The sequence below is a fragment of the Silurus meridionalis genome, chromosome 15 (assembly GCF_014805685.1).
Source record: "Silurus meridionalis isolate SWU-2019-XX chromosome 15, ASM1480568v1, whole genome shotgun sequence".
NCBI lineage: Eukaryota > Metazoa > Chordata > Actinopteri > Siluriformes > Siluridae > Silurus > Silurus meridionalis.
The window spans coordinates 17,965,561-17,985,750 of record NC_060898.1 but is presented as its reverse complement, the minus strand read 5'-3'; the positions used below and the strand labels follow the sequence as shown (position 1 = coordinate 17,985,750).

Sequence of the window (20,190 nt, the reverse complement as noted above, 5' to 3'; positions counted from 1 at the left end):
TTGCGAAGAGATTTTATTACTTTCTATGTATCTCTTTATGAAATGGACAATAAAATAAATGAGCTTTGTTCCCCCCTCTTGCATCCGTGTGCTGTTTTTAATGAGACACTTTCGCTGCTAATCAAATACGATTACAATATTGACATTATAGACAATAAAGACCACTCTGCACAAAAAAGTGTTTTCATGGAAATATGACAGTTTCATCAACACCAGATTTATCTACTTTTTTATATCAAGCACCTATCAAATATACACCCCAGAATATAAAGCGTCATGAAAGACCACTTACAGTACATAACATTTCACTTACAAACATTAACATTAAACATTTCGGAGTAATGAGATTCTATATGTATAGGTTACATACATTTAGATCGTTTTGAGCAGTTGTGTTCAAAGAAATGTATTTAAATACATTAAAGTTCACACTGGTAATATTCAAACAACTAGTGCAAATACACAGAAAGAATGAACTGATTTTATTATGCAATATTTTATTTTTAAGGAAAAGTCACAATTATTATACTCACAATCAACTTTTATGCAAATGAGTGATTATAAATAAATTACTCATTCCACTGCGATGCGTCATGAAATTGGTTCATTCTTTTTAATATCCCTGTATATATTGTGTGTGTGTGTGTGTGTGTGTGTGTGTGTGTGTGTGTGTGTGTACAGTACAGACCAAAAGTTTGGACACACCTTCTCATTCAAAGAGTTTTCTTTATTTTCATGACTATAAAAATTGTAGATTCACACTGAAGGCATCAAAACTATGAATTAACACGTGGAATTATATATGGAATTATATACATAACAAAAAAGTGTGAAACAACTGAAAAATGTCATATTCTAGGTTCTTCAAAGTAGCCACCTTTTGCTTTGATTACTGCTTTGCACACTCTTGGCATTCTCTTGATGAGCTTCAAGAGGTAGTCACCTGAAATGGTCTTCCAACAGTCTTGAAGGAGTTCCCCCGAGAGATGCTTGGCACTTGTTGGCCCTTTTGCCCTCACTCTGCGGTCCAGCTCACCCCTAAACCATCTCGATTGGGTTCAGGTCCGGTGACTGTGGAGGCCAGGTCATCTGGCGCAGCACCCCATCACTCTCCTTCTTGGTCAAATAGCCCTTACACAGCCTGGAGGTGTGTTTGGGGTCGTGTCCTGTTGAAAAATAAATGATGGTCCAACTAAACGCAAACCGGATGGAATAGCATGCCGCTGCAAGATGCTGTGGTAGCCATGCTGGTTCAGTATGGCATTAAATTTTGAATAAATCCCCAACAGTGTCACCAGCAAAGCACCCCCACACCATCACACCTCCTCCTCCATGCTTCACGGTGGGAACCAGGCATGTAGAGTCCATCCGTTCACCTTTTCTGCGTCGCACAAAGACACGGTGGTTGGAACCAAAGATCTCACATTTGGATTCATCAGACCAAAGCACAGATTTCCACTGGTCTAATGTCCATTCCTTGTGTTCTTTAGCGCAAACAAGTCTCTTCTGCTTGTTGCCTTTCTTTAGCAGTGGTTTCCTAGCAGATATTCTACCATATATATATATATATATAGATAGATAGATAGATAGATAGATAGATAGATATATAGATATATAAATATATAGATATATAGATAGATATATAGATAGCGAGAGAGAGAGAGAGAGAGAGAGAGCGCGCGCATGACCAATGCATTAAAGGCAGCGATATAAGAATAAATTCAGTACACATTATATACAGACATGCTCAAAGCATCCATTAGTTTCATATTTCGGGCTCTTCTGCTTGACTGTATATAAAATGATTTATTAATACAGTGTTGATTCTTATTTATAAGAATGTTCTTACTGGAGACAGCAAGTGTCACAGCTCAAATATCCAACCCCTGCCCAGTACGAAATCAAGGCGAAGTACAGTAACGGAAAACGATGCTAGCAATGTAATATTAAAAATCCCACAACAAATATTCAATTGAATTTTCCAAATACCCTTGCATCCATTTGTCTGAAATTCAAGTACCTTCAAGAAGCATGTTAACCCTGAAATTCAACCTAAGAGTCCACAGGGCCGGAATCAAATGCTTGTATATCGAGAGAACAAAATGGAATTTTTTTTAGAATAGTTCACAAGGTTCTCTCTCATTATCATTAAATAGTAAGATGTTTTCAGGAACATTTTCCAATTTTTCCAATTTATTAGGAACACCAGCACAGTGAAAATTTCTTGTTATCAAGCAGCAATCAGAGCACAGGGTCAAACATGATACAGTGCTCCTGGAGCAGAGACAGTTGAGGGCCTTGTTCAGGGGCCCAAGAGTGACAGCTTGTTGATACTGGGGTTTAAACATCTAATCTTCTGAGCAGTAACCCAGAGCTTAAACTACTGAGCTACCACTTCCTCCAAATACCTAGAATACCCTAAATATCGTATAATAAACTGTCTGTCCACCATTTGTTACTATAACCTTTATAACGGTCTTCTAACTCGCTTTAGATGCACCGAATAGTTTCTGATTTACCTTCTAATATTTGTATACAGTTGGTTGAACAAACCAGCGATGTGAGGGATCAGGCTACCAGAAAACATTGGAACAACTTGTGTATCCCGGTATCGATTCTACGGATTCTTTTTTTCCACAATGAACACAATTCTTCTGAAAGATATTTGCTCTTTTGGTGTTTTGAAGATGACAGTGCAGCCGAACGTCACATCCAAATCCCCTGTAGGTCAGGACATTTATAGCACTTAGCAGAGCCTTTTCAATTCATCAGTGATTTACAATTATTTCATTCACACCATAAATGAATATATTTGTGTTTTTCTCTCTGTTCTGGCCTTCTGTCCACACTGAGACGGCATTTTCAGCCAACGAAAACGTAGCTTTTTGAAAATGGTCTCCAAAGAGAATACAGTTATATTTTTGTGTCACAGTGTGGACTGTGAAAATGCATTTTTACTCCTTGCTGCAACGTTGCAAAGAGCTGGAAAGTAAATAGATGGAAATGACGCAGGCCGAAGCGTCTTACTTTGTGCTCATGTGCAGTACAGGTTTTTTCAGACGTTTCAGTGTGGATGAGCAACTTTTGGAAAGAGACTGAACAGATAAAAACGGACACTGCGGTTTTTAGACCATTTTGAAATGTATCTGGATTAAGTGTAGACGTGGCCTCATGCAACGGAGCAGTTTAACTTAACAGTTTAAGTTGAAGCGCCTTGTGCTAGTAAACCAGTGGTAGTTTAGTGATGGTGGGATTTGAACTCACGACCTTCTGATCAAATGTCCAACATCTTAACCAATGAGCTACCCCTTACCACAGGTGTACAGTTTTGTCACTGAGATCATCATATCATCTAAATAATCATCTTCATCTTACCATTCCATGAGCCCTTGTGCCTGGAGGTGGGGGTCATCCATGATGAGACTACTTCCATCAGGATGGTGAGAAATCAGAAGAACCTTCTCTTCTTTAGCAGTAAACCCTTGTTCTATGTAGTTAATCAGAACCTCTAATTATTTCTGTCCCCCCCAAAACCAGTCGAAAACAATAAGGGATACAAACATTTGCCTGTAAATGTATTTTTTATTTCGAGAGCCCTGCTATTGCAATGCATAAATTAAATCAGTGTTTAGAAGTTTAATTTTCATGCAATTTCCTACTCAAGTCTAATTTTTCCTCACAGTTATGAGATTTATAGAGTTTGGTTTCTTCATTATAGTCAGTTCAGAGGGAGCTTTAGCAATGTAATATCAACCCCAATAAAGACAACCAGTGACCAAGCAGTGATCATCCAGACTCATTTTTACTTATAATTTAAGCAGAATTATAGTGTTACGCCACATTACGCTCACGAGCATGTCGCTGTTGGCATGCTGCTGCATTCGTCTGGTAGCTGCTGCAGGGCGGATGAAGCGTGTTCATGCTGCTATCTGTTGTTGTTGTTGGGATTCTGAACAAAATTAACCGAGTAGGATCCTGTGTTGTCATCCTGATTGACCTGGAAGTTGGAAGTCGAGAGGCCGAAAGGACGCAAAATCATGTTGCCCAAATCCTTGAGTTTACCTTGAGAAGAAGAATGAAGGAAAAGGGTCAATAATAAAAAAAAAAAGAAAGGAAGAAAAAAGGATGGAGCATCTGTGAAGCTGTGACTGCAGTCTGATCAATAAGGAATATTTAAGCAGGCACATGCCTCAGTCTGCTCAATAACAGGAAAATTCTGGAAGGCACAGACAGACAGATAGATAGAGGGGGAAAAAAATTATTTTACCATGAACTCTAACATATGGTAGTTAGGTGTTTTCTAAGCAACCCTAAGAAAATTATACGAGTGATATTAAATAACGGCCTCCTCTATTTTTAACTCGCAAATTTGGCTCATGAAGTTACAGGCTAAAGTTCATCAAGATATCAGTGTTACAAAATGTATTTAATGTAAATGCTTCCAGAGGCAAATGCTATGTCCTTTCCCCTTCAGTGAACCGGCATTTTCTGCATTTTCTGGTCTGACCAATGTGAAAAAGTAAAATGCATAGTTTCTTTAAATCCTGTAAATAGTGTCACTTCTGCACTTCTTCAGTTTCACCCATCATCATCTTACTATCAGTGGCTGATCGTACCAAAGGAATGTAAAATCAAAAATGGCACAGCTATAAAGAAAAACTCCACTTTGAAGGACTTTCATATTAATCTAACGTCATCCAGGATGTACAATCGCACGACACTCCAATAGGGACACTATTGTAAAACCTCATTAATAACTAGCTATCAAATTGCCTCAATTCTTCCAGGCATGAGTTCCACAAGATGTTGACCAGGAACTTAAAGGGAATGTTTCTTTGAGTTCCTGGACAAAGTTGACATGATTGCATCACACCATTCCTGTAGGTTATTCAGATTTCATGCTATGAATCTCTTGTTCTACTTCTCTTGGTTTCAGAATCAGAGACTGGGATTCTGGGACACTGAGGAACATGGAACTCATTATGGTCATGAGAGCAGTTTGAAACCAATTTCGGCTTTGTAATCAGTGGCGCCCGTGCATTTTACACCTTCAGTGGTGTCCTGCCTGGATCAATCTGCCTCTTAATACCATCATTATGACACCACTTCTATAGAAACCATCAATATTCTTCAGAAACGCAGTATAACAGAGCGCTGCATCACAGACAGGTCTCTCATACAGCCAGAATGAATGCCATTACAAAAGCAAAAAAAAACAATAAACCCAATTCAACAAGTCTCCTTTCACTTTAGCCACAGCTGCACCACTGACATACATCATCTCTAGCAGAAGCATCAATAATAACCTCAGAAAATGACCGTTTTTTCCACTGCATTTTCCTTGGGATTTGTGTAATTAAGGCAAATTGTGTATTTCGTGAAAACACAGAAGTATAAAATGTTCAAGAAAAAGCTTAACAACTGTTTTGGCTGACCTTTCCTCACAATGGCCAGCTATTCTTAAAAAGTCTTTCTTGTAAATGTCCTTGTAAGTGTATCTGCAAGCAAATCCATTTCTTTTCCTTGGTCATCCGTTGTGGAATGATTAAATAGCGATAAAATCCACACAAATACATTTGAGCTTGTGCAGTTTGCTACAGATTTGGTTTGTGAGCTCTGACTAGTGCGCTCTCTGACCATCCAATCAAAAGGCGTGAAAATGCCGACCTGATTCGTTGTCTTCCATCGGGCCTCGGAGTAAGCGAGTCGCAATCTGATTGGTTAAAACAAACGCTTTAAGCTACATGGATATAAGGGTGAATAAATTGTGGCCATGAGGGGATGTACTTGATACTCATATTAATGAGCCCAAATTGGACTAGCAAACATTCCCACACCATTACACCACCCCCACCAGCCTGGACTGCTGACACAAGGCAGGTTGGAAAGAGATATCTATATATCTCACAAACATCCTGAACCATCTCTCTCTCTCTCTCTCATATATATATATATATATATATATATATATATATATATATATATATATATATATATATATATATATATATATATATATATCGATAGATAGATAGATATATCTATATATATCTATATATATCCATGCTGTTGGGGCCAAATTCTGACCCTACCCATCTGTGTGCTTTCGCAGAAATCGAGTTGTTCAGTCATTGTAGCTCATCTGCCTCAAGGGTCAATGGGTTGTGCATTCTGAGATGCTTTTCTGCTCTCTCAAGCGTGGTTAGCTGAGTTACTGTAGCCTGTCTGTCAGCTCGAATCAGTCTGGGCCTTCTACATTGACTTTCCTCTGCAACAAGGCCACAGAAGAGGATTTTTTTTCTTTATTGCACCATTCTGAGTAAACTCATGAGACAGTTGTGTGGAAAAATCCCAGATCAGCACTTATACAAATACTCAAACTAGCCTATCTGGAACCAACAATCATGTCACTGTCAAAGTCACATAATTGAGTTCATATTTTCCCCCATTCTGATGGTTGATATGAATGTTCCTGGCCTGCATCTGCATGATTTTATGCATTCCACTGCTGCCACATGACCACCATCAATGCCATCATGCTCATCATTAGTTTTAAACTACCCTCAATGTCTGATTTAAGACCGACTTTATACCCGGATTTATGTTCAGCTGGTGCAGATTGTAGTCTGGCACCAGCGTTCAGTACAAAAAGCTTAAAGGCAAATGTCACATATTACAGCTTTTTAAAGCACGGTTGCTTCAGGCAGCAATTTAATTATTCTAACAGTAGCAGAACCTGGCTGTGAAGCTCACCACAGCTGACAGGAACTTTGGTTTTTCTTCCATCCACACTCTACTTTTATTAAGCACGAAAATTAAAAATACTCTGAACTTGCTTACATTTTTGAAACCTGCCGGAACTATTATTTTCAGTTCAATGCTTTGTAAAGGTGCATTTATTTTTATTTTATTTTTTTTAAACTCCAGCACCTATTTTACATTTTATGTTATGTGAAGCGGCAGCGAAGTGGGTGGAAAGCAGCCGCAGTTAAAAATTGCTGCTGTCAGCCTTTTATTTTTGTTCAAAAGTTGTAAAAAGGACGACTTAACAGAAAAGTACACTGATAAAAGGCATTCAGGTTACACATTCAGGGAGAAGAAAGAAAAGAAAAGGGGGAAAAAAATGACAAGAGGACAAGAGAAAAATTCACTGTGGTAAGCAATGAATGATGAGACAACCTGGATAATCTAAAAGCTCCAAAATCAACCTGAAATTTTGGTCACCTGACAATTCACACCAACTCTATATCATATAAAAGCTTTCAACCAGGGACAGTGAACACTAACATGTGCTTTCTTAGAAGTAAACTCTATTTTCCCTTTTCTACATAAAACCCCTCACAGACCCACAATGATCTAATTAGTGTTGATGTTGACAGCGGAGACAGAAAGCCAAATTTATATCAAATGTATCATATCCAAACAACATTTTGCTTGGTCATAAACTGGCATGCATGCAAACTTAACTTTCTTTCGGCTTCTCCCATTAGGGGTCGCCACAGCGGATCATCCGCATGTTTTTACGCTGGATGCCCTTCCTAACGCAACCCTCCCCATTTATCCGGGCTTGGGACCGGCATTAAGAGTGCACTGGCTTGTGCAACCCTAATGGCTGGGGTTGGTTCCCTGACCGGGGATCAAACCCGGGCCGCAGCGGTGAGAGCGCCGCATCCTAACCACTAGACCACCAGGGAACCTTGCATGCATGCAAACTAAGAGATTAAAAAAATTACATGCACAGTGCATGTAGGGGGTGTGGCCTCAGTAGCCCTGCAGTTAATGTGCTGTGTGAATGTGATTGTGAATGTGCAGGTAGAAACTGATTTATTTCAATCTGGTTGTTTTAACCAGAATTATACTGCTTTTAAATTCCATTATATTTGGTTACCTGCTATTTTGTAAACTCCCAGTTTATTCCCATTAATTCCTATCAAAATTAATCAGTTAAATCAAATCTAAATGGAAGGTTTCCAGTCTTGAAAATTCTGGAATTTTGCAACCCAATCCAGGACTCACAAAGTGTGAAAACACCATAATCATCTAAACTAATGTGTTCACATGTAAAAGCATTGCTTATATGTAAATCATATTTGACCTGCAGTATATGCATTCAGCATCTTCCTAAGCTCTTTAAAGATAATCAAGCTGAAACTGTGTCCTACTTCAGTAACCCCACTCCTTTTCTTTTTTTTCTTCTTCTTTTAAATAAAAATGTTCTATACTGCAGTCTACTCAAAGTGTTTTGTTCTGGGAACAGCAGGCACATTTGGTCCCTCTGCTCTCATTCTGTTAGCCTTTAGCCTAGTCATGAGCTCACAGATTAGATTAGATGAACAGAGCCGAAGGAAAATAACAACCCAAACAACAAACCACCTCTAGAACGACAGACAAAAACACAGAAAGTACACTAGCCGTGTCTATTGGGAAGATATTAATATATAAAAAGATTATATAATCTTACCCAGCATCTCTTCTTTCATTTTCTCATTTCGTTCCTCAATCTGTCGTGGTAATCTCTGCAGGACAGGATAAAAATAAGGTCGAATTACATAAAGAGTAAACACAACACAGGATTAAATGTTATATAATAATAACTTTCTATTCCTCATCTAATTTCAGTCATATCGTTTTCTTTTATGAAGGAAAATAGAAGTTACTTGTGCAATGAAAGATACAATATTACACAGCCTGCCCAACCCATTCCAAGCACTTCAGTGCTCGTCTGGATGTCAGCAACGAGTCTTAGAAGATTGGGAGTGCTGTATGCTGAGAGTGCTGCTCCGAGCTTTATTGCAGCTCCGTTAACCGTATGTTACGTTTTTAAAAATCTGCAGTTACTTAGAGAATTGAAAAATAAAAGTTGCATTATTAATACGGAAATATTCTTCAGGACATGAAGTTATTGTGCTGCTTCGTGTCACTTGAAATATTAATTCAGCTTCAAAGAAGTTTGTTTGGGCTCAGGAAGAGAGAGGAGGAAAAGAAATGTGTTACGTTTTTACAAATATTTAGCAGTCAGACACAGTATCAAATATTCATTTACATATTATGAAAATTCAGCTGCTTACCATGTTGGAGGAAAATACCATGAGAATCATTAAAATAAAAATAATATAAAGATGCATAAATAACATTTTTACATGCTCCTTATTTCCTTATTCTGATGTTCAGTGTAATTATGAGGCTCCGACAGATTCCCAACACTTCCCAACAGGTGCAGATCGATGCCACGACCTTTGCCATTACTTAAATACCGCTTGGAAGTGTATTGATTTGATGTTTCCAAGCAGGTTTCAATTCTTTTCATTTTAATATCCAATATGTTCTCGTATCGAGTATGGGATTGATGCTGTCTGCACGGAGCTCAGCGTGTCCGATGGACGTCTCGTCATGGATGGCAGCTCATCAGCTGAAACCAAATCCCATATGCATCCTCATGTCAAGATATTGTGATCTCCCTAGACAATTTTTGGAGCATGCCATCTGGCAATGTAACCTTGGGGTAGTTCTGGACAACCACCTGACCTTCTAGCCACAAACTGGCCCACTACAAAGCCCCTAAAGTGATCTTGATTTAATAAAAAGATAAATAAAAAAAAAATAGAGGAGAGTTAAACAAACACACACAAAAAAATTTAATAATAATAAAAAATTATGCACCTTTAGGTGAATGTGAAAATGTATTGTTTTCACAAGTTTTGTTTGTTTCTTACACAAAAAAATAAGATGAAAAGCAGTGAGTATGCAATGATTATGGAACAAAATATTACACCATCCCTTTTTTTTCAGTAAATTAACTCTTTTGCACCTTTTTCTTTTTTTGCATTTTTTTTGCAACTGACTGCAGAATGCAGTGGCCTGTTTTCAGTCTTCCCACACCAGTCCTTTTCTGTGTCCAGTTTCCTGTAGCTGCCTACATCCGTTTCAAACCCCTATTGCTTGCCTACAAATCTAAAAGCAGACCAGGCGCCTGCCTACCTGAAGCCACTCATCACACCTCGCTCTGCACCATGCTCCCTTGAAGCCTCGGGTACAGCTCCACTAAACTCCCCATCCCTTAAGGTATTTGTCCTCAAGGTGGTGCTCAGATAAATATACAATGTGTCTCTGTTTAATACATGAAAAATAGTGTGGTATTATAGAACATAAACTATACTCTGGGAGATATTTTTTTTGAAGAAAACAGTAACTGTTCTTCATAGCAGGCCACATTACACCATACAGTCACTAATTATTAACTATAAAAGTAATAGATTCCAGTAATTTGAATTATTTAGTGAGTACAGCTGAACAAGCAGTTCATTCCACACCTGGACGGACGGACAGAAAGACAGACAGATAGAAAGACAGCTAAGGAGATAGACAGACAGACAGACAGCTAAGGAGACCGACAGGGACACTGACCAGGACAACTGACAGGGAGATAGGTATTGCTTTATTATAATCAATCATTGCAGCTTTTTAAGACCGAAGCCTGCTGTAAAAAGATTAGCTAAAAGGTATCATCTTACACAGCAGGCTTCTCTTGCTGCTGGGATGCCTGGGTCTTTCTCCAGCACGGTCTTGTAGTCCTCCAGAGCTTCATCAAGCTTCTCGGTCTGCTCATACAGCTCTGCTCTTCGCAGAATGGCACGTACATAATCTGGATTCAGCTCAATAGCTGGATAAGAGATACATAAAACAAGGGTTGAGACCACTTCAGAGTTTCAGATGTGCTGTGTAATTGCAATTCGTGCCAGCAGTTTCAAGGCTCTACAACACGACAGGTTTTTCTCTGCTTCCCTTTCGACAATGCTAACTCAGCAATATGTGGAACATTTGAGATTACCTCTAGCTAGAAGCTTTCTCCGAACAAGTCAAACCAAACCTCCGTATTAGATACATTTTGTATTCATTTGGTAAAAGCCGTTACTAACAAATTAATTTTCCAACTAACTTTACAAAATTATATTCGAATGCACTACTTAGTGAAATAAAAACCAAAACGCGCATGATGACCATCAGTCATCAGCACGTTGCTGCAATAAGCTGTATAATAGGTCTTTCAATTTTCTTTTTTTGTTCAGCCACCAGAGTTCAGAAGTCTGATTTATTTTATACACATTTTTGGCCACGAGTTGCAGGAGCTTGAAAGCTGCAATTTAATTAACTCTTTAGAGAAAAAACTTTTATAAAACTGTTGCACAATGAGCGCTTTATACATATGAATCTTATGGTCAGAATATTATATATACACCAAATATATTGGCAAAGGGAATGATTTACCTTTAGAGCAGTCACTGATGGCATCTGTTTTCTCTTCCTAATAAAGAAACCACAAATGAATAATAAAGATACATTTTTATATTTAATATTTTATTTGAATTAAAGTGTGTATATATTTGATTTCACAAATGTAACTCTTAATTCACTTTAGCACTATCAAAAGGCCATTTATAATATTCTTCCAGGCTAAAAGTTATACTATAGAAAGCAACACTGACTGAGTAAACCAGATTTCATTGGCATCCATTAGGTTCCCACGTTCACAAGTTTAATATGCAACAGAAAAGCAAGTAGGAGGTGTAGGATGTGTAGAAGTGTACCAGGTGCATGCGTGCTGCTGCTCGGTTAGAGAACAGGATGGACCTCTCCTTGCTGTAACAGACCGGACAGGCTGCCAGTGCGTCAGTGTATGATTTCTGAGCCTCTATATACTCTGTGAGGAAATCCAGAACACAATGAGAAACTAGCTGTATATATTTAACCATAGTTTTGTTCAATGCATCTTTACTACAGGACTGTACACTGATCAGGGATAACATTATGACATTATTTTATTCACAGGTGAAGTGAATAACACTGATTATCTCTTCAGCATGGCCCCTGTTAGTGGGTGGGAAATCAGGCAGCGAGTGAACAATTTGTCCTCAAAGTTGATGTGTTAGAAACAGGAAAAATGGGCAAGCGTAAGGATTTGAGCTAGTTTGACAAGGGTTAAATTGTGATGTCTAAACGACTGGGTCAAAACATCTCCAAAACTGCAGCTCTTGTGGTATATTCCCTGTCAGCAGTGGTCAGTATCTATCAAAAGTAGTCCAAGGAAGAAACAGTGGTGAACCAGCGACAGGGTCATGGGGTGTCAAGGCTCCCTGATGCACCTGGGGAGTGAAGGCTGGCCCGTGTGGTCCGATCTAACAGACAAGCTCGTGCAAACTGCTGAAGAAGTTAATGCTCGACTGGTCAGGACTGTTTTGGCAGCAAAAGGGGTGACAAACACAATATTGGGCAGGTGGTCATAATGTTATGCGTAATTGGTGGCCATACAATTATGCCTGGTCGTGTGTATGTGTGCACATAAAAGAAAAACGACTTGCATGTGGTGAGAAATGTTTAACAGAAATATTCTCACCCCGATTCTTGAACTGAGCGTTGCCCTTTTCTTTCAGTGCCGTACTCTCCAGTTTTCTCCTCTATAATAAAAACAAGAAAAAAAAGAAAAAACAAGAAAGAAAAAACACACTGGTGACATTTACAATAATTACTGCACAGCAATTACAAAAAAAACAAACAAACAACATTCCTTTTTTCAGCAATAATTTGTCAAAGACTTTCAAAGTGCATTCTGTGAGCAGAACTATGGTAAACAGAAAAGCATGTCTAAATGCACGAAATGTCAAGGTATATGGGCTACAAATGGCAGACCTCAGACCACATTGTTATCCATTCATGTCAATAAAGTACGGAAAACTGAGGTTACAGTTGGCACAGACTCACCCAAACTGGTCATCGTCTGGATTGCGTCGAACCTGCCCAGTTTCTATACATTTTGAGATGCTTTTCTGCTCACCCCATTTGTAATGAGTGGTTATTTAGCCTTAAGTTCAGACCAATGTCCTCTGAGCACCCTTATCAACAAGGTGTTTCTGTCCACAGGACTTTCTGCCCATCTTTTTGCACCAAGCTCTAGACACTGGTGTGTGTGAAAATCCCAGGAGATCAGCAGATTCTTAAATACTCAATTCAACCCATCTGTCACCAATAACCATGCCATGGTCAAAGCCAATGAGATTATTTTGAATATTTTACAAGCTAGACATTTCTTGTCCAGTCATTAAAAGTGCCTTAAGGTCACTGGAAGTTGTTCTTACATTTAATAGGCTATTTATAAAATCACATTTAATGTTCAAGCTGCCACTTGTTTTAATTAAAATATGGACACAAACTTTTTTTGCCCATGACAATACTCCAATCTTGTTCTCTTTTTGACTCCTATAAATCCATGTGCAATGAATAAGCTTGCGTCTGGCTAAATTCCAGATGACCAGATGGGATTATTAAAACTCGACAGCAGCTTTGAGCCAGTTAAAGATATCGTGGCATTCTGTTTATTAGACCACTGAATAGTGTATACATGTCAATATTAAACACATTCAATGTAAAGGATATGATGCTCACCTCTTTCTCTTCCTCAGTCAGGTTTTTCTCTGCTTCTAGTAAATAATCGTCGTCGTACTCGATGGGATTTGTTGGCTCTTCCTTGAATTCTGAATCTGAGTCTGTCCTCCTTTCATCTTCCTCTCCGGTCCTTTCGTACGCTCCTTCCCCCAGCACTGCATCTTTCTGCGGGGAATCGTGTCCCCTTGTAGCAGCGTTGCCTTCAAACGAACCGGAATCCTGTGCAGGTTCGTCACCGGTGTCAGGATTTCTGATGGATTCTCTCTGTAATTCATACACTGTCCCTTCACTGTGTGTCATCTCTGTTTGATTTATAGCCAGTGACGTTCTCTCTGCATGAAAGGTCTCCTCGCAGTCATAAAAACAGTCCTCTTCCTGCTTATTTGTGCTCTGGCCATCTGGATGTCCTCCTGTGTCGGAGATCTTTAAAGAATCGGCCATTGCAGCCAATGTCTCAGATTCACCCTCCATCACTGGATCGATTCTTCCTGGACAGATTTGGGAAAGAATACAGTCAGTCAGCAACGATAGTGAAAATATTAGCAGTATCAAAATCACTTTATTAGTCACATTATTAAGGATATGAAAAAAATATTCTGATATCCTGAACTGAGGGTACATTTCTATGAGGACACCTTTAACCATTAAAGTGTCTCGGTTTAAAATTTGATAGTGCTCGCTTACAAACAATGAAATTTCAGTGCATTTGAAATTAAGTTTCAGATACAATTTTAGCACAGGATTTCAAGCCTCACATGGTCCCCGAGTGCCAAAGAGGCTCTTTTAAAAATCCGCAGGTTTGAAGCCTAAAACCAAATAACTGCATGTTTTTGCATAATCAATTTTTGCATGAGACAGACAGAAATTAGGCCAAATTGTGCAGTAAGTAACTGAAGTGCAACTATTTTGAGTGTGTGTGTGAGTGTGTGTGTGCACCCAAATGCAAGTGTTTTCTTGTGATATAGACGTATCTAGGAGCAACAGTGGCTCAGTCACGAACCAGCAGACCACGCAAACTCACAGAGCGAGGCTGCCGAGTTCTGAAGCAAACAGCTCATAACATATCTCCTCTTTTCCATTGCATCGCTCACTATAGGTCCAGACTGGTTCTTAAAGCAACATCAGCTCAGAACTGTGCATCAGGAGCTTCATGAAATGGTTTTCCATGGCTAAGCTGATGCACACAAGCCTGAGATCTTTATCCACAACGCCAAAGCACACAGCCACTGCACTCTCAGGGGTTAAGATGCTGGCCTTCTGATGGAAAGGTCATGAGTTCTAATCCCAAATCCACCAAATTGCCACTGCTGAGACCTTGAGCAAGGACCTCACCCAGTTACTGGATAAGGGTGATTGCCAAATGAGTTTCTGGAGGTCAGTAAGGTCTGGTAATGTTAATGCTCCAGCATGCAATGATATTGCACATAATTGTATACCTTCAAACTTCTAATTTTTCTTAATGGTAAAAGAGTAACAAAGTGATACCGTACTTTTGCTTTTCATTGTCTCGGAGGATTTGTATTTATGACTACAATGTTTTTCCAACTCCAGAATTCTCAGGTTTGTCTTGGTTTGACGATGGACATTTTGAAAAAGCCAGGTCATTACGTTTACTACAGAAAGTCACTTATAAGATAAGGTGAAGTTCTCATTTGGGAAGAAGGTGTTTGAATGGCTTCTGCATTAATTTATTGATGAGATTCTTAATGTTATATAATTTAAATCAGGGCTCCCAAACCACCGGTCCGTGAATTATTTGGTAACAGGCCACACAGAAAAAAAACAAAAACTTTTTGTGAATTTTATATTCATTTAAATGACGCATATTTTGAGAGATGAGCACTTCTGCCTTTGCCAATTTGCAATACTTGTTTAAGTCACAGTCTTTATATATAATGAATATGTTGATACATTTTCATTCTACATGTAATAATGTATTTAATAATTAAATCATATAATATGTATACTAGTATGTACATTATTGTGTTTAGTGATGTGCATGACCACTCTGTGAAACTGGTCTGTGTGGCAATAAAGGTTTTGGAGGGCTGATCTAAAGGTCCAGGATATACATTTTATATATATTAGTAACCCAGCAATGTGTGAATACATACATACATACATACATACATACATAAATACCCATCCATCCATCCACATAACACACATTCGAATAGACTACAAACTACTGCTACTCACTTATAAAGCACTAAATGGTTTGGCCCCCATGTATCTCTCCAGTCTTTTAACACGCTACAATCCGTCACACTCCCTGAGATCTCAAAACTCTGTGCTTCTAGTAGTTCCTAGAATAGCAAAGTCCACTAAAGGTGGTAGAGCATTTTCACATTTAGCTCCTAAACTCTGGAATAGCCTTCCTGACAGTGTTCGGGGTTCAGACACACTCTCCCAGTTTAAGTGTAGATTAAAAACATATCTTTTTAGCAAAGCCTACACATAACAAACATCACATCATAACCTTGTGCTCCAGAACATCTGATCACATGCACATTATCAATTTGTGCTGTTAATATCATGAACAGCAGCTACGCTAATTCCTCTCCACTGCTTCTCTTTCTCTCCCCATCCCGAGGCTTCCTGAGGTTTGGCCAGCTCCAGTCACGTCCCACCTCATGACGATTATGGACTTTAAAGAAGTAGATGCCAAACTTGCAAACATCCTAAACCATCTAGAGACATACCAATGCCAATTGGATCCCACTGCATGTGTGGAGTTTGACATTGGACCTCCTGGAGTGTTTAAAGGCTCTGGCATGGAGAAGCTGATGCTGGATCTGTGATGATCACAAATGTTGAGCTCAGTAGCTCCTACTTTTATACCAAAGACTGTTGAAAGAACATTTACTTATAATCTTATACTTCAGTGCTCATGTTAGTTCTCTCTCCAGTGTTCTGTATTTTTGAAAGATTTATGATCAAACTTTTGATGTCACCCAAATGAGGATGGGTTCCCCTTTTGAGTCTGGTTCCTCTCAAGGTTTTTTTCTCATATCACTTTATTTTAGAGAGTATTGTTTTTAGTTATTTGTTGCACATTTAAATATTATATTCAAGTTTTTGGTACTTGAAAAGTTTTATGCTTCAAGGTTCTTTATGCACTATGTATGTGTATGCTCCTGAAATAAAAATTCAGAAAGATGTGATGCATTATTTTTGTTAATATAACTCATATACAGTCTTTTTAAGGGTATGATCAAGTATTTGCCATTGTTTAATCTTTATTAAGCAAACAAAAATCACAATTTAAACAATGAATCGCAATAGCTACAGAATCACAATATGTATTGAATCGGCACAAAAGTATCGGGATAGTATTGAATCGCCAGATTAGTAAATCGTCCCAGCCCTACAAAAGACCCCACAACAACATCCAAACTGCAGGCCTCACTTGCCTCAGTTAAGGTCAGTGTTCATGACTCATAAGAAAGTGACTGGGCAAAAATGGTCTGCATGGCAACGTTCCAATACGAAAACTGCTGCTGAGCAAAAAGAACATAAAGGCTTGTCTCAGTTCTGCCAGAAAACATCTTGATGATCCCCAAGACTTTTTGGGAAAATACTCTGTGAACTGACGAGACAAAAGTTTAACTTTTTGAAAGGTGTGTTTCCCATTATGTCTGGCATATGGTGGTGGTGGTGTGATGTTCTGGGGCTGTTTTGCTTCTTCAGGACCTGGAAGACTTTCTGTTATAAATGTACCATAAATTCTGCTGTTTACCAAAAAATCCTAAAGGAGAATATCTGTTCATCTGTACATCTGTTCGTGACCTCAAGCTGAAGCGAACTTGGGTTCTGCAGAAGGACAATGATCCAAAACACACCAGCAAGTCCACCTCTGAATGGCTGAAGAAAAACAAAATGAAGACTTTGTAGTGGCCTAGTCAAAGTCCTGACCTGAATCCTATTGAGATGCTGTGGCATGACCCTAAAAAGGCGGTTCATGCTCGAAAACCCTCCAATGTGACTCAATTACCAAAATTCCTCCACAGCGCTGTAACAGACTACTTGCAAGTTATCGCAAATGCTTAAAGGGTGGCCCAAACAGTTATTAGGCTTAGGGGGCAGACACTTTTTCCACACAGGGCCATGTAGTTTTTACCAATATTTAAATTAGTTTGATGATCTGAAACATTAAAGTGTGACAAACATGCAAAAAAATAGAAATCAGGAAAACCCTTTTACACCAGTGTGTGTGTGTGTGTGTGTGTGTGTGTGTGTGTGTAGTTTTCCACAAACACCTCCAAAAATCTCAGACAGTTCCATGACAGATGACTGGAGGCTGTTTGGCACAAATGGGCCACATTGGCCCAATGTTTGGCATTATTGCTAATAATTATAGACTGAAATGTCAATAGGCATAAAATACATATAATTATAAATATTATTTAAACGGGACATAACTGCTTACTTAAACTCTATTATAAATAACCACCAGAAATGCATTATTTCGCACAATCAAGAAACGAGGAGTGTGTGGACCATGTAAGGACCTACTGGGAACAAGTAACTATAGCTTACATGCATTATATTTACGCCCTTATATTTATAATAATAATCATAAACTCAAGGTGAAGTAAATGACTTAAAACACAATAAAATGAAGCTGACAGTCATATGTCCCAGACTCACTGCCACCTTGTTAGCTTAGCATTGTGTTTCCGCTAGCGTCAACTGCAAGGTTTTTACTAATAAAAGACGATTCTTAAAAGTGTACACAGGAGTATCAATAATATTTTACAAAACGTTAGAGTGTTTACACACAAAGTGTTAATAACATACCTGACACAAACTCCTCGCCGCTCTTAGCTCCCTTCTAGAAACAACACGAAGCTTCTTCCGGTATCCTGATGCGTCATTGCCAAGAGGATGATGGGAAATGTAGTCCGAGTATAGTATTATTTATATAATTGGAAAATATCGCATTGGAAAAGGAAAGAAGGTTAAAGTCCATTTCTAACCCTTCATTTTCTTTATACCTACATGTGGGTAGATTGAAACAAAATACTTTTCTCTGTACATCACAGCAAACACAGGAATGACCCTGGGATGTTGGAGCAATGAAAAAGCAAAGGTACTTACCACGTGAACAGAATCTGCCGTGTGCAGGCTGGGGTGGCGGTGGGGGAGTTTAACTCATATTTTTGGGCCCAAGAGGTTTGTTTCTTCCCATCTTATAAAAAAAAATCACAATTTGTCATTCTGGTCCTCTTTAAGGATTCAAGGATTCAAAGCTTTACTATAATATGTGCAAGTATTTGGACACCTATCCTGCAACCAAACCCAGACTAAAAACTTTACATACAATAATCATACAATAATGATATATACAATAAATATATATTAGAGCAACGCTTCTACATGTATTTAAGCTATTCAAATACATGCACATAAATATAAAAAAAATATAACTGTAGCATCATTGATTACTCATATACACACTGCTCACTGTATTTTTCACTATCCAGGGTTTTAATGATTTATAATCACACTCTTGGTGTCACCTAAATAAATTGAGTCTGGTTCCTCTCAGAGTTTGTTCCTTATACCATCTAAATGAAGTTTTTCTTTGCCAGAGTCACCCCAGGCTTGCTCATCACTGATAAATACACCAACATTTAAATATAAGTGAATTTTGTTCACTGTACATTTTGTAAAGCTGCTTTGAGACAATGCCCATTGTGAAAAGTGCTAGAGAATTGTTTTTAAACGCAACCATGTAGGAAGTTCTGACAGTTAAATGTATTTTTGTGAGTGTGTGTTATATAAGAGACAAGTAAAAAGTCTTATGGCATTAGGGTAAAAGCTTTCCCTGAATCTTCAGGTGCGTGTATTTAACCTGAGAGCAAAAAACGACTGTGAGAAAAATGACTGTGCAGGATGGCTAGAGTGTTTCATGATGTCCTCACTACCCTTAGTACACACATCCTTTGATCTGATCTGACACATCCTGGGCTCTGATATGTACTTAATTAAAAAGTAGCCATTACTTCTACCTGTTTTGAACCCAGCCATTAGGGGGGCACAAGCCAGTGCACTCTTAGTGCCGGTCCCAAGCCCGGGTAAATGGGGAGGGTTGCGTTAGGAAGGGCATCCAGCGTAAAACGTGCCAAATCAAATATGCGGATCACAAAGGAGAATTTCATACCGGATCGGTCGAGGCCCGGGTTAACAACGACCGCCACAGGTATCGTTAGCCGACAGAGTACCGGTGGAAATTGGGCTACTGTTGGCCCGAAGGAGGCAGATGTAGAGGACAGGGTGGTATGGAGACGGATGATCCGCTGTGGCGACCCCTAATGGGAGCAGCCGAAAGAAGAAGAAGAAGACTTCTACCTGTTTTAGTGTCAAGCTGGTAACTGGACCTCACATCATATTAATATATTAATACAAACGATTTTCAACTTTTCTTACAGTATCTAATGAATGTATTCAGGCTGAACAACCACCATATAGAATACAAGCAGAGAATAAAAAAGATAATGATGATGATCAGGTGATCAGGAATGTCCCAGTTCTCAGTCACGTTTACAACACTGACTCCCTCTGTCTCATCCATGTAAGCCCCATACTTCTGGTTGCCTTCTGCCTTGCTCATTGTTAGCTTCGTAAACTAGCCCACGTCTGTGGTGTGTGAGAGCCAGGAAATGATACATCAGTGGTAGGTTGAAAAAAGCCATGCAATGACAAGAAACGGGTTCATGAGCTGAAAATGGCGCAATGAGAAGAAAAATA

At 38.8% G+C, this 20,190-nt stretch overlaps 1 protein-coding gene across 1 annotated transcript; it reads right to left on the bottom strand.

Annotated features, from left to right (window-relative positions):
• Positions 1 to 3,562: 3,562 nt before the first annotated feature.
• ttc1 (tetratricopeptide repeat domain 1) lies at positions 3,563 to 18,308 on the bottom strand. Its single transcript, XM_046867450.1, has 8 exons — positions 18,238 to 18,308; positions 13,438 to 13,925; positions 12,392 to 12,452; positions 11,586 to 11,698; positions 11,266 to 11,302; positions 10,512 to 10,660; positions 8,462 to 8,516; positions 3,563 to 4,062 (listed from the first exon to the last, which is right to left on the bottom strand). The coding sequence occupies exons 2-8, from the start codon at positions 13,906 to 13,908 to the stop codon at positions 3,926 to 3,928; spliced, it is 1,023 nt and encodes a 340-aa protein (XP_046723406.1). The 5' UTR covers positions 13,909 to 13,925; positions 18,238 to 18,308; the 3' UTR covers positions 3,563 to 3,925.
• Positions 18,309 to 20,190: the final 1,882 nt, after the last annotated feature.

Bases quoted from the DNA above. Each gene is read 5' to 3' on its own strand.
- ttc1 (XM_046867450.1), bottom strand. From the start codon at position 13,908: ATGGAGGGTGAATCTGAGACATTGGCTGCAATGGCCGATTCTTTAAAG. The intron at 11,699-12,391 runs GTGAGAATATTT...ATTTCCTCACAG, and splicing joins CGCTCAGTTCAAGAATCGGG to AGTATATAGAGGCTCAGAAA. The intron at 11,303-11,585 runs GTACACTTCTAC...TTTCTTTATTAG, and splicing joins CAGCAGCACGCATGCACCTG to GAAGAGAAAACAGATGCCAT.